At 40.9% G+C, this 21338-nt stretch overlaps 1 protein-coding gene across 3 annotated transcripts in view; it reads left to right on the top strand.

Annotated features, from left to right (window-relative positions):
- APBB1IP (amyloid beta precursor protein binding family B member 1 interacting protein) overlaps nucleotides 1–21338 on the top strand; it is a 102418-nt gene that overhangs the window by 40333 nt on the left and 40747 nt on the right. For all 3 annotated transcript variants that reach the window (XM_032624101.1, XM_032624100.1, XM_032624099.1), the window contains 6 exons: nucleotides 2956–3027; nucleotides 5252–5339; nucleotides 8583–8875; nucleotides 11504–11581; nucleotides 18787–18946; nucleotides 20091–20212. In XM_032624101.1, coding sequence (XP_032479992.1) covers nucleotides 2956–3027; nucleotides 5252–5339; nucleotides 8583–8875; nucleotides 11504–11581; nucleotides 18787–18946; nucleotides 20091–20212 — 813 coding nt within the window. The remainder of the gene's footprint in view (nucleotides 1–2955; nucleotides 3028–5251; nucleotides 5340–8582; nucleotides 8876–11503; nucleotides 11582–18786; nucleotides 18947–20090; nucleotides 20213–21338) is intronic.

Below are 21338 nucleotides of genomic sequence, written 5' to 3' on the forward strand. Positions count from 1 at the left end.
AGGAACTATATAGCGCAGAGAGGCTTTTATGTTTCACTGGAGAGAGAGCCCAGAAGGAGAGCAAAGAAAGAGTTATTGTGGGGAGCATGAAATTCAGATGGAAAATACTCTCAATCCTCATCTCATCTTCAGCGAAGGTGGTAAAGTTGTACATGGAAAAAAGAGTTGTTCCTTCTTAAAATTGGGAGAGGGGAAAACATATGATGGGAAAATTAAGCCAGAAGATTTCCTAAGTGATGTAAAGTGAAGATAACTATTGAAGATAATATGGGAAGATTGAACACTAGCTTTGCAGGGTGGATATTTGGAGGATATGCACTAATTCACTCCAGATGGTTTTTACAGCCCTCATTCCTTCTGATTTCTCAGTGTCAGTGACATTCTGGGTGTTTACTGTTAATATCAACCCAGCTTGTAGATCAGTTCTTGGAACATGGTTAAGTGCTAGATAAATGTGTTCATCTTCGTCATCATTATCATCACCACACCTCTGTACTTTCAAGAATTGTTTTAAAAAAATTATTCAGGTCAGTTTTAAGTAAGCAAAGTCAGTATGAGAAAGGTCTTTTATATACACATTTTATAAAGAGAGAACCCCTGATTAGCTAAAGCTATTAAATATGAAAAAGTATTATTGCTCGAGTATTAGTTTGAAGTGATGGTAAAGGGAGAACTGTAAGTTTTCAAGATGATTTATTCAAGGAAAGATAGATCTGACCTTGCCTATTTTAGCCAAATAATTTTTTTATTGAAGTATGGTTGCTGTATATTGTAAGTTATGTAACTTACAATGTAAGTTGTAACTTATGTAAGTTACAGGTGTACAATATAGTGATTGACAATTTTTAAAGGTTATACTCCATTTGTAGTTATTATAAAATATTAGCTATATTCCCTGTGTTGTACAATTTATCCTTGTAGCTTATTTTATACCTAATGGTTTGTATTTCTTAATCCCCTACCCCTATATTGCCCCTCCCCGCTTCCCTCTCCCCACTGGTGACCACTAGTTTGTTCTCTATATCTGTGAGTCTGCTTTTTTGTTTTATTCACTAGCTTCTTGTATTTTTCAGATTACACATATAAGTGATATCATACACTATTTGTCTTTCTCTGTCAGACTTATTTCAGTTAACATAATGCCCTCCAAGTCCATCCATGTTGCTGCAAAGGTCAAAATTGCATTCATTTTTATGACTGAGTAGTATTCCATTGTATATATATACTACATCTTTATCCATTCATCTGTTGATGGACACATAGGTTGCTTCCAAATCTTGGCAATTCAAATAATTTATTTATTTGTTTATTTATTTTGGCTGTGTTGGGTCTTTGTTGCTGCACGTGGGCTTTCTCTAGTTGCAGCGAGCAGAGGCTGCTCCTCATTGTGGTGTGCTGGCTTCTCACTGTGGTGGCTTCTCTCGTTGTGGAGCATGGGCTCTAGGCTCGTGGGCTTCAGTAGTTGTGGCGCACGTGCTTAGTTGCTCTGCAGCATGTGGGATCTTCTCGGACCAGGGATCAAACCCATGTCCCCTGCATTGGCAGGTGGATTCTTAACCACTGTGTCACGAAGGAAGTCCCAAATAATTTATTTTAAATGCAAACACACACGTGTGTGTGCAGAGATGATAGTATTATGGTTATGGTAAAAAAACAACAACAACAATCTTTTAGTGCTACATATGTATCTACATAAAAAAGATTAGTCATGAGTTGATCATTGTTAAAGCTGGACACTGGGTACATAAAAATCATTATATTATTCTCTTTACTTTTGTATATATTTAAAAGTTTCCATATAAAATAATTAAAACACAAACACACACATACATACATATAAATATTGTTTGGCTTAAATAATACATGCTGCACTCAACAGACTTCTTAGCTTGAGCTGTAATCGGTACTAATCTTCTAGTGTTTTAGAGCATTTGGGACCCTAAGAAATTATCTGCGGCAAACGCCTCGTCTTACAGATGAAGCAGTTGAGTCCCTTTGCTAAACAACACATTACTAATTAAGCCTCATAATCATGTCTCCTAATGTCCTAATCCAGCTTTGACAATGATGTCAGGAGGAGAGCGACTAGTTACACCTCCCAGGGTGTCCCCACCCGACTTTATGGAAACACTTCTCCTCTCTCGGACAGTTCTTTCACTCAGTTTAAGTAGAGAAAGATTATAATGTAAAACTTGTTTTATTTCCATCTCTCATCACTTGATTGTGTGGCCATTTTAGTTTTAAGTGTTTGTCACCCTAAAATTTCCAAATAAATGTGCCAGAAGCTGCTGTTTCAGAGACAACTTTGTAAAGCAAGGAATCGTTTGGTAAATAATCTTACCGCTGACATATCATTTTTGTGTTAGGTTTTTAAATGGAAATGAAGTTCTACATGACTCTGATGCCATCACCTGTGGCCTGAGGCTTTCTCCTTTTCCAATCAGGGTGTCCTATGGTGATGTGAATTCCTGAATGTTGTCCACTTGGCCCCAAAGAGACTAGTTCCATCTGGAAAAAGAGTCCAATTGTTGGTCTGAGACAGTTACTAGGGTTCCGTTCAATCTTGGACCAAGCAAATTGCAGAGAGGTCAGGCATGGAATTTCAGGGTGAAATGCACCTCCCTCTCTACAACCTTCTCTTCTTGACTTACTTGCCTGTCTATGGGGCTTCTGGGGAAAAGAGAGAGATGGGACAGTTATCCGGGGATCAGACTTTTTTTTTTTTTTTTTTTGCGGTACGCGGGGCCTCTCCCGTTGCGGAGCACAGGCTCCGGACGTGCAGGCTCAGTGGCCATGGCTCACGGGCCCAGCCGCTCCGCGGCATGTGGGATCTTCCCGGACCGGGGCATGAACCCGTGTCCCCTGCATCGGCAGGCAGACTCTCAACCACTGCGCCACCAGGAAAGCCCCAGACTTTTATTAGATTGTTTATAACTGGATTTCTTCCTTTTTCAGATGGGTGAGTCAAACGAAGATATCGACCAAATGTTCAGCAATTTGCTGGGAGAGATGGATCTCCTGACCCAGGTAAATTCCCTTCCTTAACTTTCAAATGAGAAAAAAATGGGGTTAAATGGATGTAGGCGAAGGGTATATAGTTGTCCATTGTACTATTTTTACACCTTCTTGTTTGACATTTTTCAAAGTAAAAAACATTAAAAGAAAAAAATGGGGTTACAGAATTTGATTTTAATATGACAAGAGCTATCTTTTTAAAAAGACTGGAAATTGACAATATTATATATTCCTGATGTAACAGTGGTGGGGGAGAAAATAAACCTTTTTTCCTGTTTATACCCGTCTGAGTTCAGTTAATTGAATGCCTGGGTCACACAGACATTCTATTATGGCAATTTTCATGCTCATCGTGTTCAGATATTTAACCAGTGGAGGAATTTTCCCCAAGCAAACCTTCCACAACCACTACCACTGAACAATTTCCCCCGCAGTTACCTTTATATAAAGACTAGTCAGCTCATCGCTTTCTGCATAAAGCACTAAAATAAGAATCATCCAGTATTCCTCAACATGATAGGGATCTTAAAGTTTTCTACAAAGTAAATGAAGAATAGTCTATGTTTTTTTTAAAGTATTTATTTTAGGAAAAATAAATCAATGTTAGTTAGCATCTACTTTATATTCAGTATAAAATTCAAGAAGGTTTAGATTCTATGAAAGAAGAGACAAAATGTGAGGCGACAGGCTTAGAGAAAAGGGTGCTGACTAATAACCAGGGAGTGTTAGGATGGAAGCCACATTGCTATAAATCAGAGGACATTTTTCCTCCCATGAAGGGGGAGGGTTTAATGAACATCTGTGGTCTCTTTGTCCATTCACTCACTTCTGCTTCATAGAGGAATGATTATTCTGATTGGTCAGAGTCTGGGATTTTCATAGTTCAGTGTTGTTACTCTAATTCAAGAGTGAGAAGAGGGCCCCTTAGAGTGTCTTGGATCTGCTTTCACTGAAGGCCTTTCTGGGGTTTGATCTTTCTCTATTGCGCTCAGGTGAGTGGGGTCACAGGGTTTGCTTGGCTAAAGCTGTGATTGAAGGAGTTCCTTCCTAAAACCGGTTTCCTCTCTCTCCTTTCCCTCTCTCTGTATTTTACTCAGAGCCTGTTACGTTATACATTCATGCATTCATGTTTTGTTAGAGAACTACTTCTAATTTCTGTAAGTAGCCTAGTAAATTATATTCCTGAGAAAAAAATGAGTTGGCAACCCTAATTGTGATGTTATACTTCCCAGTTATAGCATTTAAAAACCAACTAGTTAATGAATTGTTTTGTACTTTCTTTCACTAAATTTTTTTTTCTGGTATTTGCCCCGTAGTTTCTCCATCAACCTCCCCCTTTCTTGGCAATTTTTGCAAGTTCATTCCGGTTTTTAGAATGAATTCTGGAGTTGCAGTCACTTTTCCGTATATTTTATCCTTGATTCTAACTTGATTGGGTTCATTTTTTTTTTAACTTCTTCTTGATTAATGGCCTTTTTTTTCCTACGTATAACTGATGATATCTCATTAATTTATTCTCAAACCTATAATGATTGGTTTCCTTCAGAAATTTAAGACATGAACAAGGATATTACTTACCAAATCAAATTAATATCAAAGAATGTACTCATTGTCATGAAAACATTCATGTTTAAGAACAGGTGAAATCACTTCTCAAACTATGGATGTAAAAATATTTTTAAATATTAGCTTTTAAATCATACAAGCAGTCACTTTATCAATTAGAAAATAATGTTATTTACAAAATTAGTAACTTACTGTGGCTTAATTTCTTTTTAACAAGTTTTACTAAATAAGAGTAACAGCATTAACATTTTACCGTGTAATAACAGATTGCATCCTGAAACAGCTCTTACCTTCAAGTGACTAAACAATTCCTTTCTTTGATGTCCTAACTTACATCCTTATGAATTGTATGTAGTGTATGTGTCACAATGCTTCATTCCCGGAAATGTTTTGTTGTCTCTAAAAATGAACACCCTCATTCTCATCATTTGACCTGTTTTGTTTCAAGATGTACCTTCTAGAATAATTTTTAACTTGTCATTTTTAACTTGTCATTTTCTGTACGAAAAAAAATCACCTAAAGCACGTTCAAGTAAGAATACAGTTTTTAGAGAACATATTTAAAGAGAATATGTATAAGCAGCAAATGATTCTTTACTTAATGATTAAATTGCACTGCAAAAATATTAGTATCATGAATAACTTTGGGGGTTGGGATCCGTTTTCACAGAGTTTAGGAGTCGACACTGTCCCTCCTCCAGAACCTAAACCGCCCAGAGCTGAATTTAACTACAGTGTGGGGTTTAAGGATTTAAATGGTGAGTATCATTTCTTTTCTTAAGTAATTTGAAATGATAACAATGACTAAAATCTGTACACAACTGTAATCTGAAAACAAAATTTAAGGAACTTGGACATCATGACAAGTATAATTTTTAAAGTCCTGGATTTCGTTCAGATTGAGTGCTGCTGTTTGGATTGAATTGAGAGGCCAAGAAGATGTTTTTGCCTGTAATGAAAAGGAACACTCTCCTGTATTTGCTGAAAGTCTCAAAGCTTTCTAATTTTTTTTTTTTAAAAAAACAGAGAGTTTCTTCTTACTCCTAAGCCATTACAGTAATAAGGTACAGTAGTATAAGAAAATATTAATAAGGAAATGTCCCTTCGAGGATATTAATGAACTGCCCATTTCATAATGATTGAGAATATACGAATAGATGCTTCAAAATATTTTTTACTTAATATATATTTAATATATAATATAGTATATTTGGTCTATTTGACATTTTAGTCCCCTGAAGTTTGTCATATTTTATTAACAAAAATCTCTCTTCCTACTTAGTGCATTGACAATCTTTAGCCCATGTGCTACTCCAATTACAATGAATCTTGAAGTGATTGCTTCCAAATTAATGAGAATTCACTACAACTCTTGGAAAAGATTTTCCAAAGACTTGCAGTGCCAACCAAAAGAATAAAGAACAAAATAATAGAGAAGCCTAGTTACAGAAATCCAGAGTTCCAAGTTTTATTTCCATCACTCACTGGGTTCCTTTGTTTCTGTCATTTTTAGTAATTTTTAGATTAAACCCTTAAGGTTCGAATAACTGTATCTTGATAAATTATAGTACATCTCTTCTGATTTCCTCTTTTTCCCACCCTCTTTTCTATCTTCCATATAAACTTATTATTTCTGTCAGTCGTTTCCACTGCAACGTGGAATGGTGGTAACATTCATGAAGTTTCAGAAAACCAACACACTTTTGTCAAATTATGACGTTAATAGAGAACATATACTTGCATATATGAACAGTGCAGATTTGCCTGACACACTCGTAACAGCTGAATAATCAGTTCCGTTAAAATTTAATCAGTAATTTAGTTGTAGAAGCTCAACTAATGCTTTCGAAGCACTTATTACCTAGTATCAAAAAATTACTGAAAATGTCGGAATCCAAGAAACCCAGCAATACGTAAACATAGTCATGTTAAAAGACACTAACAAGAAACTCGTGTCATTAAGGAGACAAGACCATTTAAAAAGTACTGATATGTACTGAAAATTAACTTTGTTGGGAATTACAATAGGAATAGATTTTTTTTTCTACTGTCTTCCCTTAAAACATTGCTTAAAATGAGTCAAAAAATACTTCACCCAAAGTTATTTGGAGAGTTAACGATAAACTTCTGAACAGAATCCCCAATTCTTTATCACTCAATCCCATACCAATATGTTGAGGATTATAATTTGCTTTGGAAATTGTTACTATATGTGTTACTGTGGGAGTTTTGTCCCTAAAATTTTTATAAAGGATTAAAATCATTTGCTGTGTGTCTACAGTCACAATGTAATTGATGACACTAGAAAATTAGGAATATGCTTCATTAGTTCTACACATATTTTCTCTGAGATTTTTTAAATTTCACTTAATTTTATGAAAAGCTATATGCAAAACAGTGGTGGCTTAGAAGGAAAATGCTTTTTACCTGGTTAAGAGATCCAAACTTCAGTCCAAGTGCTGTACATAGAACTATTGGCATTAATGTAATATGCTACATGGTGTTTATGCTGATGATGTTTGGCAATAAATGATTTCACCATGCTTTCTGCTCATTTGTTTCTGAGAGGGCTTCATTTCCCCTGCCCGCATTTCCTCAATCCAGTTCACGCTGCACACAGCAGCTCGAATTCTCTCCCTCATGATCACTTCCACCTTGCCCATACTTTGTTCATCACACTCACCATCTGGTGACTGCCTGATGGACAAAGTGCTGTAGCAACACGACTCACAGCCACGGCTCCCTGTATGCCACGTGGTCTGATCAGCTTTCAGGATCCCAGGTCTTATCTCCACAGTAATCTCTCACGTGGAAGAAATTCCAGTGAAAATCGTCCTCCCTCACCCTCTGAAAATTCGGGTATGCCCTTTCCTTTAAGAGTTAACTCCCAGCTCACTGTCTTATGAAGTCTTTACCACTTAATCCCAATTAAAAAAGAATTTTTTTTTCATTCCTTAACCCCCTTGGTGCTTTATTTCCTGCTATTAAATATTTATCATTAACTGCTCTTTTTGTGACGTGAGAGTTCCTGTAGTTGGATGGTGTGCCCACAGAAACTCTGCCCTCACCCCAAGTCTCAAGGTGTATTAAATAAATCCCAGTTGGTGGAGACCTTCTTTCTTCCAAGTATATTTATCAGTGGTGCTCTGTCTGCCCTCCAAAGACCTGGGGAGAACTTTCCAGCCTCTCCCCTCCCCTACTTTCTAAAACTCTAAGATCTTGCACGAGAATGTACAAGAATTCTCTACTTAGGCATCTAACCAGGTGCTTGGAGTTGACTTTATAGCTGACCTGTGAGGTCCCAATGTAGGGAAGACATTCCCCCGTTTTGTTTCTTTTCTCTTCTTTCTTTCTCTCTCCTTTTTTTTTTTTTTTTTGGCTGTGTTGGGTCTTCATTGCTGTGCACGGGCTTTCTTTAGTTGTGGTGAGCAGGGGCTTGTTGCGGAGCACGGGCTCTAGGTGCGCGGGCTTCAGTAGTTGTGGCGCATGGGCTTGGTTGCTTTGTGGCACGTGGGATCTTCCCGGACCAGGGATCAAACCCGTGTCCCCTGCATTGGCAGGTGGATTCTTAACCACTGCACCACCAGGGAAGTCCCAACTGAGGTTTAATTGACAAAATTGTAAGGTATCTAAAGTGTACAGTGTGATGATTTGGTGTGCATATACATTGTGAAAGGATTTCCCCCATCAAGTTAGTTAACACATCCATCACCTCACCTATTCATTTTTTTTTTTTAGTGAGAACATTTAAGTTCTACTCTTTCAGCAAATTTCAATTATACCATACAGTGTTATCAACTGTAGCCATCATGTTATACTTAGATCCTCAGACCTTACTCGCCTTATAACTGAAAGTTCATACCCTTTTACCAACCTCTTCCTATTTCCCCCACCCCAGCCCCTTGCAACCAGTACTCAAATGTATTCTTTAAAATGACCTTCGTTAAGTTTTTCTAGGTGCAAATTGTTGTCTTGACCATTAACGTGATTTTCCCTATCAGAGTCCTTAAATGCACTGGAAGACCAAGATTTAGATGCTCTCATGGCGGATCTGGTAGCAGACATAAGAGAAGCTGAGCAGAGGACAATCCAGGCCCAGAAGGAGTCCTCTCAGAGCCGACCTCATTCAGCATCTCTGGATATACCAAGTTTCAGTGGTGCAGCCTCTCTTGGTTACACAGCAAATGTTGCTGCACCGAGTATTAACCAATATGAGGATGACTTACCTCCTCCACCAGCTGATCCCATGTTAGACCTTCCTTTGCCACCACCCACTCCTGAACCTCTCTCTCAGGTAAGTCCGTGGGGTCAGGACTCTTGACCTCTGCTACCCAAGATCTCTGACCTTCTTCAGAGTGGCGGTTACATTTAAGTTTGTACGCCCAGAGCTCTGAGACTCTAAGAAACAAGGATCCCAGATGTGTTCATTGCAAAGCCAGAGTCTCCATAAAAGGACACATTGGTGTGTATAAAGAACATATTAGGGCCATATTCAGGAATTGTTATAGTTTGGCTAAAATCTGTATTTGTATGCAACTTTCCCTGATAATACTCAACCTTTTGGGGCCATGTTTTATTAACTTGTTATGAACTGTGGAAGTGATTTATACATTTCTGTGTCCCTGGTCCTAGTCCAGTACATAAAGAATAGAAGGCATTCCTTACATATTTCAGAATTGAACTAAATGGAATTTTGCGGAATTTGGCAGCCGTATTCAGTAGGGCAAAGATACCTATGTATCGCCTGTAAGGTCATAGTTGGGAGGGGCGTTATGGGGCGGGTAGGTGATGAGTGCTTGATATTAATAGATTTCTGGGAAGTTCATATAGTCATTACGTGGGACGTTAACTCATATCTCTCATCCATGCACGAAGAGCGCTTTAAGGATTTTTCTTAGAGTAAGCCACTTTAAAAATATTTTACAGTAAGAACCTAGCTCTATTTCCTGTGGCTTCTGCGTTCGTTGTACTGGGTGATGATCAGTATTCATAAATACGACCCTAGTAACCCTGAAAGTCCCTACAATGCCTTTTGAATGAACAAATATGAAATATAAATCAAATATTAAATCCTATTCATTGCTCTATTATGTGATTATTGTATAAAAATTATTTGAAAATTGGTGATCCATATAGAACAGAGGCTCTTTTTCCCCCAATTTTATTGAGATATAATTGACATATAGTATGGTACAGATTTAAGGCATACAACGTGATGATCAGATACACATATACTGAGAAATGATTACCATAGCGAGGTTAGTTAACACCTTCATCACCTCGTATAATTACCTTTTTGTTGTGCATATGGTGAGAACATATAAGATCTCCTCTCTAAACAAGTTTATAATACAGTACTGTTAACTGTAGTCACCGCGCTGTACTTTAGATCCCCAGAGCTTATTCATGTTATAACTGGAGGTTTGTACCCTTTGGCCAACATCGCCCTACTTCCTCTGTCCCCAGCCTCTGGCAACCACCATTCAACTCTCTGTTTTTATGAGTTCAGCTTTTTTAGATTCTCACATGTAAGTGAGATCATACACTATTTGTCCTTCTCTGTCTGACTTATCTCATTTAGTGTAATGCCCTCAAGTTTCATCCATGTTGTCACAAACAGCATGATTTCCTTTTCTCGTGGATAAATAATATTCCATTGTATATCTACGCCACATCTTCTTTATCCATTCATCATCAACAGATACTGAGGTTGCTTCCATGTCTTGGTTGCTGTGCATAGTGCTGCCACGGACGTGGGAGTGTAGATCTCTTCAAGATATTGATTTCATTTCCTTTGGGTAGATACCCAGGAGTGGAATTGCTGGATCATATGGTAGTTCTATTTATAAGTTTTTGAGGAACTGCCATACTGTCTTCCGTAGCAGCTGCACCAATTTTACATTCCCACCAACAGCACACAAAGGTTTCCATTTCTTCACTTCCTCACCAACACTTTTTTTTTGTTTTTGCGGTACAAGGGCCTCTCACTGTTGTGGCCTCTCCCGTTGCGGAGCAGAGGCTCCGGACGCGCAGGCTCAGCGGCCACGGCTCACGGGCCCAGCTGCTCCGCGGCATGTGGGGTCTTCCCGGACCGGGGCACGAACCCGTGTCCCCTGCATCGGCAGGCGGACTCTCAACCACTGTGCCACCAGGGAAGCCCTCGCCAACACTTTTTATCTCTTGTCTTCGATAACAGCCATTCTAAAGAGCAGAAGCTCTTAATATAGGGTCGGTCCATGAAGAAGTCAAGGAGTCTGTGATTCCCAGCTGTATGCAAAGTCAAATGCATATGTGAAGCTTTATGGGCTTCATTGCTTTAAACATATTCCTAAAGGGGTTTGTGGCTCAAAAAGTATATAAGAACTACTGGTGTAAGAAGATATATGTCTGCTTTGGGCTCATAAAATATTTCACTCTCTTTTCTGCCTGCTCATGTGTTTGTCCGTAGTTTGTTGGGGTTTTTTTTGTGAATTATAAGTTTAAGTTTGATTGGGGAAGATAAGGACCCTTTAGGAATCTCATAAAAACTAAGAATCCCAGAAAACACATACTAATTCAAAAGAATGTGTATAATTTCAGGAAGTGCTCAAATCCCTTGAGATTCACCTATAGATTCCTCAGGTTAGACCCAATTTTGAGCCAAACAGAGATTTTTGCAGACTAAATATGTGAAACTCTGAGTCATCATTTCATCTTTTAAGTTACTATTCCTAAGATATAAAGGGTGACTGTCTTCTGTATCTCCAGGTTGAAGATTTCTGTTACAGTTACTTAAATTTTGAAAATCAGTCGTGTGAAATTTGGTGCCCTATATAACACAGCCTTTTGTCAATATAAAGTGACAAAGACACTAACGATGGCAAGGGTACTTACTCCCTGGTGTTATGTAATGGACTGTGTTGAATGTCTTGTCATTTTACAGGAAGAAGAAGAAGCCCAAGCCAAGGCTGATAAAATTAAGCTAGCATTGGAAAAACTGAAGGAGGCCAAGGTCAAGAAGGTAAATTATGAATCACTTTTGCATGGGGCAGTCAAATTAATGACTTTTTATTATGCTGAAGCCTAAAAAAGATTTTAATTTTAAGTGGTGCTTTGCAATGAGTTGTAGTTTTTTAAATTTAAGGACAAAGATAAATTATTCTTTTAATGACCTCGCTTGGCTCACTTGTGATTGATAAATAGGGGACCTATGTTAGTGTAAATATGGAGGTTTCCAGGTCTCTACCCCCAGGGCTCCCTCCCCTAAGGATGCACTCTGGGTTCTGCTCACTCTTGGGTAATTGCAGGTGGCGCCCCCTTCTGGGGGCGAGTTGGCAAGTCAACTGGGTCAGAGTTCAGCTTCTAGTGGCATCACCTCATTTCCACGATTGCTTTTTTGCATTTTATATACCCCCTGAAGCAGCCCCCAGTCTGCCCTGGATGTCCAGGTTCTCTCCTGAAATGCCAAATGTTCTTTTGGCTAGAGCTGTGTGTTCAAAGTTGGCATAGGTTTTGAGTGACCTGCCTCGACCCTATTGTCCCAATCAGCCTGTAATTTATCGTGCTTTTTCTGTAGAGCATAGGTTTTTCTGGAGACACATATATTGTATTATATCAGAGACACATGTATTTAAGCTCAGGAGAATCATCTACCTAATAAAGTGTTAACAATAGTTAGTTAGGTAAAGTAAGAGAAAGATAAACAGTCTCACTTCGACTCCTGAAGCATATACCGTGGCTGAGACTTGTTAGGAACTTTTTGCTTACAGTGGGTGAATTATTCTTTTCATACAGGGCATTAGATTTTATGTTCCTGCAGCACCTCTCACGGTTCCTTGAATGAAGGATTTCAGTACATGTTGATCGATATTTAATAAATATTCCTTGACTACTCCAGGATCCAGACTTCCAAGGTTCATCTATGAGAATTTTTTCAGATCGTTCTGGTTCCATTCATTTCAGGCATGCATGAACCTTTTTATCATTTTTCTTCCCCATTCTCTACGTGTGATTGCATTCTGTGGGCGGTTATTGAACTGATACATCCTCGGCTGCCTTCTCCCCCCTTGTCCTCACTCTGTGAACCCCTGGTTAAATCCAGCCTGGGCCTTCGGTGCTGCCTGAGCTTCCAAGTCCAGTCTCTCTCCCACGAACCTAGAAAACTACTTCCACCTTGTCCTCTCTCTGAAAATCTCCAGTACCTCCTTCCTCTCCCACATTTTCTCAGCCCATTGCACTGAGAAGTAGAAGCAATCCAAAGAAAGGTTCTGCAAGCTCCCAACACATTTGCCTCCCTACCCGCCTGCACTTGTGGCAGGTGGTCCATGGTCTTTCCTGCTCCTGTGCGTGGACTGTCATGTTTCTAAGACCAGTCCCCCTCGTGTGATTCTCTTCCCACCTCTTTTCTTGTCCCTCCTCTGCTCAAGGATGTCCCCCCCAACACACACAGTAAAGCCCAAATCCTCACAACGACATCAAGTCCCTGCATGATCTGGTTGCCTGCCCTCTCCCTCACCCTCCGTTCTAGCTTACTGGTCTCACTGCTGCTCCACAGATGTTCCAGGCATGCCTCTGCCTCGGGACCTTTGTGCCTTGCGGTCCCCCTGCCTGGAGAGCTCTTCCCCAGATTCCAGTGGGTTCTCTTTGTCCCTCACTAGGTCTGGTCACCTGCTCAGTGCCATGCACACACACACCCCTGACATCCCTTACCTTCCCCCTGCTTTCCTTCCTCCCCGTACAGCGTACTGTCCAGATTACTTGTTTATCCTGTTTAATGCCTACCTCCCCTCCCCACCCCCAGGGAAGCTCCTCCAGGGAGTTTTGTGTTTTCTTTACCGATGCATCCTCATCTCATAGACCAGGTGCTGGGGGTACAGAGAGGTGAACCAGTCAGGTGAGGTCCCTGCCTGTGTAGAGTTCACTTCTAGCTGGGGAGAGAAGTGCTATGAAGAAAATAAAGCCGGAAGGAGTGATACTGCCCAAGGGAATCTTTTTTTTTTTTTAATTGAGGTAGCATTGGTTTATAACGTTACGTAAGTTTCATGTGTACATTCTTATATTTCTGCTTCTGTATACCCTACAGTGTGCTCACCACCCAAAATTCAGCTTCCATCCGTCACCATACTGTTGATCCCCTTTACCTCTTGAGCAGGAGGGAAAATGGGAGGAGCTGAGGGCAGAAAGGCAGGTGGGGTCACAGGGTCTCACAGGTCTGACGAAGAGTTTGGAACATATTGTCAACGCAGTGGGAAAGCATTTGGCCGCACCATGCGGCATGCGGGATCTTAGCTTCCCGTCCAGGGATTGAGCCTGTGGCCCCTGCAGTGGAAGCACAGAGTCCTAACCACTGGACCTCCAGGGAAGTCCCCATATGAGGGTTTTTAACAAGGGATAATATATGGTTTTAAAGATCGTAGTGGCCATTGTGTGGAAAGTGGATTGTAGGGGAAGGGATGAGAGCAGGGTGACCTGTTTCATAGCCGTCTCTCTAGCACAAGACCTCACTGTAGATAAACATGTACTGAACCAAGTTACAAATGGATGGCAGGGGAAGATGGGCTGTCTTCGGTTGCCGACTTTCCCTTTGGAGATAAAAAGACAAGAGAAAATGAGTAAAAATACAATTCATAATTATTTCAACTATGTTAAACCACTGGATGGTTTATAAAATGGGGGCCACGTTGGAGATACTCTCAGAGGATAAATGCAAAGAGAAGTTGGTTCTTAGATAAAAAGGTAGAACCCGGGACTTCCCTGGTGGCGCAGTGGTTAAGAATCCACCTGCCAAGGCAGGGGACATGGGTTTGACCCCTGGTCTGGGAAGACCCCACATGCCACAGAGCAACTAAGCCCATGTGCCACAGCTACTGAGCCCGCATGCTGCAACTACTGAAGCCCGTGGGCCTGGAGCCCATGCTCTGCAACAGGAGAAGCCACCATAAGGAGAGCCCGTGCACCGCAACGAAGAGTAGCCCCCGCTCGCTGCAACTAGAGAAAGCCTGAGTGCAGCAACGAAGCCCCAACGCAGACAAAATAAATAAATGAATTTTTAAAAAATAAGGTAGAACAGCTAGCATATTTGGCCAGTTTGCTTAACTGGAGATGAAGAGAACAAGGAGGAGAAAGCTGTATTTCCACAGAACTTTGCCATAATTTAGTTAAGGTGACTTGTTAACAGTAGCAAAAAGCACCACCTGCCTCTAGTCAACAAAGCAGATGTGAAACAGAAGCAGTTCTAATCAGTGGGAGAGGAAGGAAGATTAAGAAGCTAAGGTGTATATTTTTTCTGACTTAGGACCCTCCAGACTTATTTCTAAAAACAAAAGGCTGTGTGGCACAGAACATCAGAAAAAAAACGGAGTCATACTCATCCATTAATAAAGTAACTAAGATGTACTAACACATAAGCTACAACATGTTTTATAAAGGATGGAATCAAGTTTATCTGAAGTACTTTGCCCTCAAGTATTCTGTGGGGTGTTGACATCACTTTGGATCACGAAGAACGATGTACACAGTTGTGTTGCAAAGCTGTTGGAACTGGAAACAGAATCGGATTCACTCACTGATTTTGTTTCTTTGTTTTAAAGCTCTGTGACACAGGAGACCAATTCCATTTGTAAATTTTATCATAGAAGCAAAAATGTATATATTGCAAATGATTTAGGGCTGGGATAATTTTGTATTTATTAGTTTGCAAAAGAAAAAGAAGAAATGATAAAAACCATTAAATCTTTACTATGATGGATTAGAAAGGGGAAGTTTTTTCATTCTTGAGTCATTTTACTCTATATCATATGGTGTTGATATGAAAAGTACTCAGCTTGCTAATCGCCTAACTGTGACTTAGGGTGTCATGTGTTGGTATATAGCTACTCTTCAGCTTGTAAATGTGAAGAAAGCTGTGAAGAAGACTAAATATGATTTCTTCTTGCTAAAAGTCATCAGCCTTCTCTTGTTTTTCTTTCCCCTAAGTTTTATAATTGTGGACATTGGTAACTACATATGGATTAAATTTAGTTTGCAATTTCTGCCAAAAAAAAACCCCAACCCTTTCATAATTGCATCATTGTCAAATTATGTGATTTAGTTTTCTTTCTCTCTTTAAAAGCAAAACACCAAGCTATGTTTTATTTTCTCAAGAATTCCTAAGCAAGAATGAAATGTGGTCAAACATCACTAATTTTTTCATCAGGAAGATTGTCTTCTAAGTCCTAACACTGGTAGTGTTTCTTAGGACATGTAACTACTTTATAGCAATATTCCTCAGCTGAGAGCAGCGATATGCCTTCCACAGAAAATAAGCCATGGTCATTCCACTATTTGAGGCATTTCTGTTTTCCACACAACCATCCACGTCTGATTTCTCTGGTCAGATGAATGGGTCTTTGACATTGTAGTAGTTGGGCCTATTGTTTCATTATTTTATTTTATTTTTTAAAATAAATTTATTTATTTTTGGCCGCATTGGATTTTCGTTGCTGCATGTGGGCTTTCTCTAGTTGCGGTGAGCCGGGGCTACCCTTCCTTGTGGTGCATGGGCTTCTCATTGCGGTGGCTTCTCCTGTTGCGGAGCATGGGCTCTAGGTGCACAGGCTTCAGTAGTTGTGGCACACGGGCTCAGTAGTTGTGGCTCATGGGCTCTAAAGTGCAGTCTCAGTAGTTGTGGCACATGGGCTTAGTTGCTCTGCGGTATGTGGGAACTCCCGGACCAGAGGTTCCCCACTGAACCCCTGTCCCCTGCACTGGCAGGCGGATTCTTAACCACTGCGCCACCAGGGATGTCCTGGGCCTGTTGTTTTAAATACATCAAAAGATGTACATACAGGGACTTTCCTGGTGGCGCAGTGGTTAAGAATCCGCCTGCCAGTGCAGGGGACACAGGTTCGAGCCCTGGACCTGGAAGATCCCACATGCCGCGGAGCAACTAAGCCTGTGTGCCACAACTACTGAGCCTGTGCTCTAGAGCCCGTGAGCCACAACTATGGAGCCCGTGTGCCACAACTACTGAAGCCTGCATGCCTAGAGTCCATGCTCCGCAACAGGAGAAGCCACCGCAATGAGAAGCCCATGCACGGCAATGAAGACCCAACACAGCCAAAAATAAATAAATAAATTAATTTTTTTAAAAAAAGATGAACATACAACAAAAACAACTGTCCAACTAGACGTTTCTGGGCTACAGGTTTTCAAGGGAAAAAAAGTATTCTTCGGACAAGCCTGGAATAATGGTCTAATTTGAATGGTTCTAGGAGGAGGAAATGCACCTTTATTGCCCTGATGTCTGCATTTGAGTCTTAGGTGTGCAAGTGTGGGAAGAGCAGATACTAGGTGTGCTTCGACTTGTGGTCCTTGCCTGCTCCTCGTCCAGATTCTTATCACCATCCACACCCTTGGTTGCTCTCAGTAACTCTGCACAGAAATCCACAGGAATTGCCTTCTTCACTGTTAACTACACACTGTCTTCAAGATCCAGTTGGGTGGAAGTGGGACCAGAGGGGCAGTTTCCCTGCTGCTCAGAATCTAACCCAAACTTTGGGGGAGGAAGAAATGTTACCACTTGTATGGCCTCTCTCTTCACTCCATCTAAACACTTTTTAAAAATAATGATAAGCCTCATATGTGAATAACCAGGACCAACCTTAGACAGACAGAATAGGCAGAACTTGTCTCTAACTATCTCATGCTTCTCTTTTCAAGTTAGAATAGAAATTTACGCAAGAGTGTCAGGGGGTTCTGGTTGACGATGTTGCTTCTGGGAATTCTCTGCTGGCTTCCTGTGGAGTAACTGCAGGCACTGCAGGCTGGAGTTTGGGCAGGGATGGTCTGGAAAGGGAAAGGCAGCCCTTCCTTCCCGTGTGGCACTCAAAGATGGACTCTAACTACAGCTAACTCCCACCTAATTAGGGAGGATCAGTGATCTTGGCAAAGAATAAAATAAGAACGTAGATCTTCCCAGAAGGAGTTATGGAAAAGCTTCCCTTAAACATAAGTGTCTAATAAATGTGGGCTTCATGGGCACATTTCCACTGTACCTTTTGAAGACTGGATAGATAGCACCGTTATAACCTGTAGCACTCATAACTAACAACTGCTGGAATTAAAAATATGCTACAGGGCTTCTCTGGTGGTGCAGTGGTTGAGAGTCTGCCTGCCGATGCAGGGGATGCGGGTTCGTGCCCCGGTCCGGGAAGATCCCACGTGCCCTGGAGCGGCTGGGCCCGTGAGCCATGGCCGCTGAGCCTGCGCGTCCGGAGCCTGTGCTCCGCAACGGGAGAGGCCCGCGTACCGCAAAAAAAAAAAAAAAAAAAAAAAAAAAAATGCTACAAATAACACAGGTATCAAAGAAAATCCAAACCCTAGCTGATTAGTTGTTGAATTAATTCTGTTATGTTACATCAGAATCATGGTCTCTCTTAGGGATCAGAAGTTTTAATAACCTTGACAAGTTGTCTGGGAAAAATCAGTGAAATCCTGTGCCCTTAGGAGTAAATTCTCACACCAGACCCTCCAGATTTGGAATAAGGTAGCTACCAATTTGACTGTGAACTCAATGCAGTAAATTTTTTTTAATCGAATGAAAAGTTCATGAGGTCACTCATTTGCCTGCATGCCTCCATAGTAGCGCTTTCTCAGTCTGCATTGATCTGGCTTAGTCCACCTCTAATCTCAAACGTGTCCTGCTGTGACACCACCTGCCTCTCAGTAAGACCCCTCGGTGACGCTGTGTCACTCTGCAACTTCCGACCTTCAAAGAATTGTAGATTAACCAACTTGGTCTTAACCTGTGTCCTAGAACTCTTGGGTTGCATGAAATGGGACCCAACTCCAGCTAAGCAAGACAGAAGAATTTATTATAAAGATACTGGCACGGCTTTCAGCTAAGCAACGCTTCTGGGCTCTGAGATGAACCTGAAGAAGTAACAGAAAGATGTCAGGGAGGCCGGCAGGCAGCACTTCTTGGGTTGTGTTGGTTTTCTCTCTCCCTCACCAGGATGCAGAGTCTCTGAAAGCCGGGCAGGGACTTTGCTTATTGTGTATTTATTTCTGTTTTTGTGAACTGGTTTCTCTACGTTTATATTCCTGGCACCTTAAACAAGTGCTTGGCATATGAGTGAGTTTGTGGGACACCTTCTTACTTAAATTCGCAGAAGAGATAGCAACCTTGAAACCTTAACCTTCTCCAGTTGCCTGAATTTACTGGCTGCCCTGTGGCTTTATCCTCAGCTCGTTGTCAAGGTGCACATGAATGATAACAGCACGAAGTCACTGATGGTGGATGAGCGGCAATTAGCCCGAGATGTTCTAGACAACCTTTTTGAGAAAACCCATTGTGACTGCAATGTGGACTGGTGTCTTTATGAAATATATCCGGAACTACAAATCGGTAAGTCCCAGTTCCAGCAATTGACTGTACTCCAAAAAACCTGTGAGTTTTTTTTATTATGGGTTTTGGTCTATTGCGAAGAAGAGTTTGGTTCAAGGCTACCAAGACTCCCCCTGCATCACTTCCCTTAGGTCAGGTTCAGTGCTTGCCTCTTCATTTATCTGTGGCAAAGAGACTCAGATTGGAGCAGGTGGCCAGACCTTGGGGAATGTAAGCATTATTGCTGCTACTTCTCTAGCAGATCCAAAAGGGAAAGAAAGTGACAGGAGGATACTTCTTACCGCATGATTAGCAAGCTGAGCAGATGGTCAGAGAGCCTGGGTGTCTGTCAGCCGATGTCTCTTTAAAGTTTACTTCTTTATACTCTAGGGTAACTCTGCCGCGGGCCTCACATCACTGCCCGCTCACTCAATGTCTGACACTTTGTCTAGTGGAAGAGGCTCAGCCCCAAAGAGCAAAGGACAGTGGATAGACGTTGATTGAGTATTTTTTAAAGCTAAAAAGCAATTAAAGAAATACTCTGTTACTTCTCATTCTTAATACCACTCATAGAACAATTGTCTCCTGGGAGAGCCTGTTGGAATACAGAAATACATGTTTTAGAAGCTTTGGGTACACATCTTTCTGGAGGAAATGGTCTGCCTGGAAATAACCTCTTGAAGTTTTCTTCAACTCTGTGAGTCAAATAGAGAATTGAAAGCTCTCTAAAGGAAGGTTTAGGGTTGGTTCCGAAATACATTGTTTTTTAGCAGTTTAGTCCATGTTTTATAGTACTCATCACTTATCTCACAATTTCATTCAAAGTTGTTTACCCAATTATTGGCCTCCTTCCATATAGGATGTTACCTCCACCTGGGGCTATTTAAAATAGTCAAAAATTCTAATATGAAAAAAGAGCAATGGCTGACCATTATGACTATATTGTAGGTTCATCTGCCATGTTTTTAATGGAAAATAAGTTGAAGACCTGAGACTGAAGAATACACATAATAGAGATGTTACAATGTGACATCATGTAAGAATTAGGAATTTCTAAAAACTGATGAGAAGTATGAAGCATTGTGTTAACTCAACACCAGCTTATTTCTCTGTTGGAAACCCTGATGTCTTGGGTCTGAAAGAATGCTTTTTCTTATTTTATCAGAAAGGTTTTTTGAAGACCATGAAAATGTTGTTGAAATCTTATCAGACTGGACAAGAGACACAGAAAATAAAGTGCTGTTTTTGGAGAAGGAGGAAAAATATGCTGTATTTAAAAACCCCCAGGTAAGATAACTTGTATATTGTTAAACCATATAAAATACTCATTTTTAAATGTCACCTGTGTACTCACCAGCTCATTCATTATCTCACAAAATATCACAAATGTATTCCTTTCAAAGAAACACAAACAACTCTTAGGCCATATGTAAACTAAGAGCCCCTTGAAGGATTCAGAGAGAAAATAATCCATTTTGTTTCTTTTGATTCAGCATCCAAAATATACCTCTCTGTTGACTTATCCTCCTCTTCTGTCCTTATAGCTCGTTGGCTACATTAATCCAATATATGTGGCACACTCTGAGCCATTAACACTTCATAGTTTAAAGATACCCTTTTCTTTGTTGTTCATATTTGGTGCTTATGGATGTTGGGATAAGTCAAGAGAGTGCCTGGAAAACGTACAACTCTACATACAGTCTACAAAATAAAAAGTGTTGTTCTCCATATTTGAAAAAGCTTCCTCAAATTATGCGTACAAGGATGTCCTAGACTTGTCCCATGGAAGTCTCTAGCCAACTGTCTGTGCATGGCGGACAGGGAAGTTTCCTCACACAAAGTTGCGTTCAAGCTCTCACCTGGGAAATCTGTTGGAGTTAACCAGGTGAAGAGTAGAGTAGAAGCGAGCATCCTAGGCGGGGTGTGTGTGCAAAGTCCGAGAAGAAAGAGGGAAGTTCTTTTAGGCCATGGGAAATTGTACAGCTGGACCACGAGGAGGAGGTAGGGACAGGGGGTGACAGTGCATTCAGATAAATTGTGGAAAAGAAACTGATAGAAATAGCATATTGGAGGCTTCCCTGGTGGTTCAGTGGTTAAGAATCCACCTGCCAACGTAGGGGACATGAGTTCGAGCCCTGGTCCGGGAAGATCCCACATGCTGCGGAGCAACTAAGCCCGTGCGCCACAACTACTGAGCCTGCGCTCTAGAGCCTGCGAGCCACTACTACTGAGCCCGTGTACCACAACTACTGAAGCCCACGCGCTTAGAGCCCGTGCTCCGCAACAAGAGAAGCCACTGCAATGAGAAGTCCGCGCACCGCAACAGAGAGTAGCCCCTGCTCGCCGCAACTAGAGGAAAGCCTGCATGCAGCAACAAAGACCCAATGCAGCCAAAAAAATAAAAATAAATTAA

This window comes from Phocoena sinus, chromosome 2 (assembly GCF_008692025.1).
Source record: "Phocoena sinus isolate mPhoSin1 chromosome 2, mPhoSin1.pri, whole genome shotgun sequence".
NCBI lineage: Eukaryota > Metazoa > Chordata > Mammalia > Artiodactyla > Phocoenidae > Phocoena > Phocoena sinus.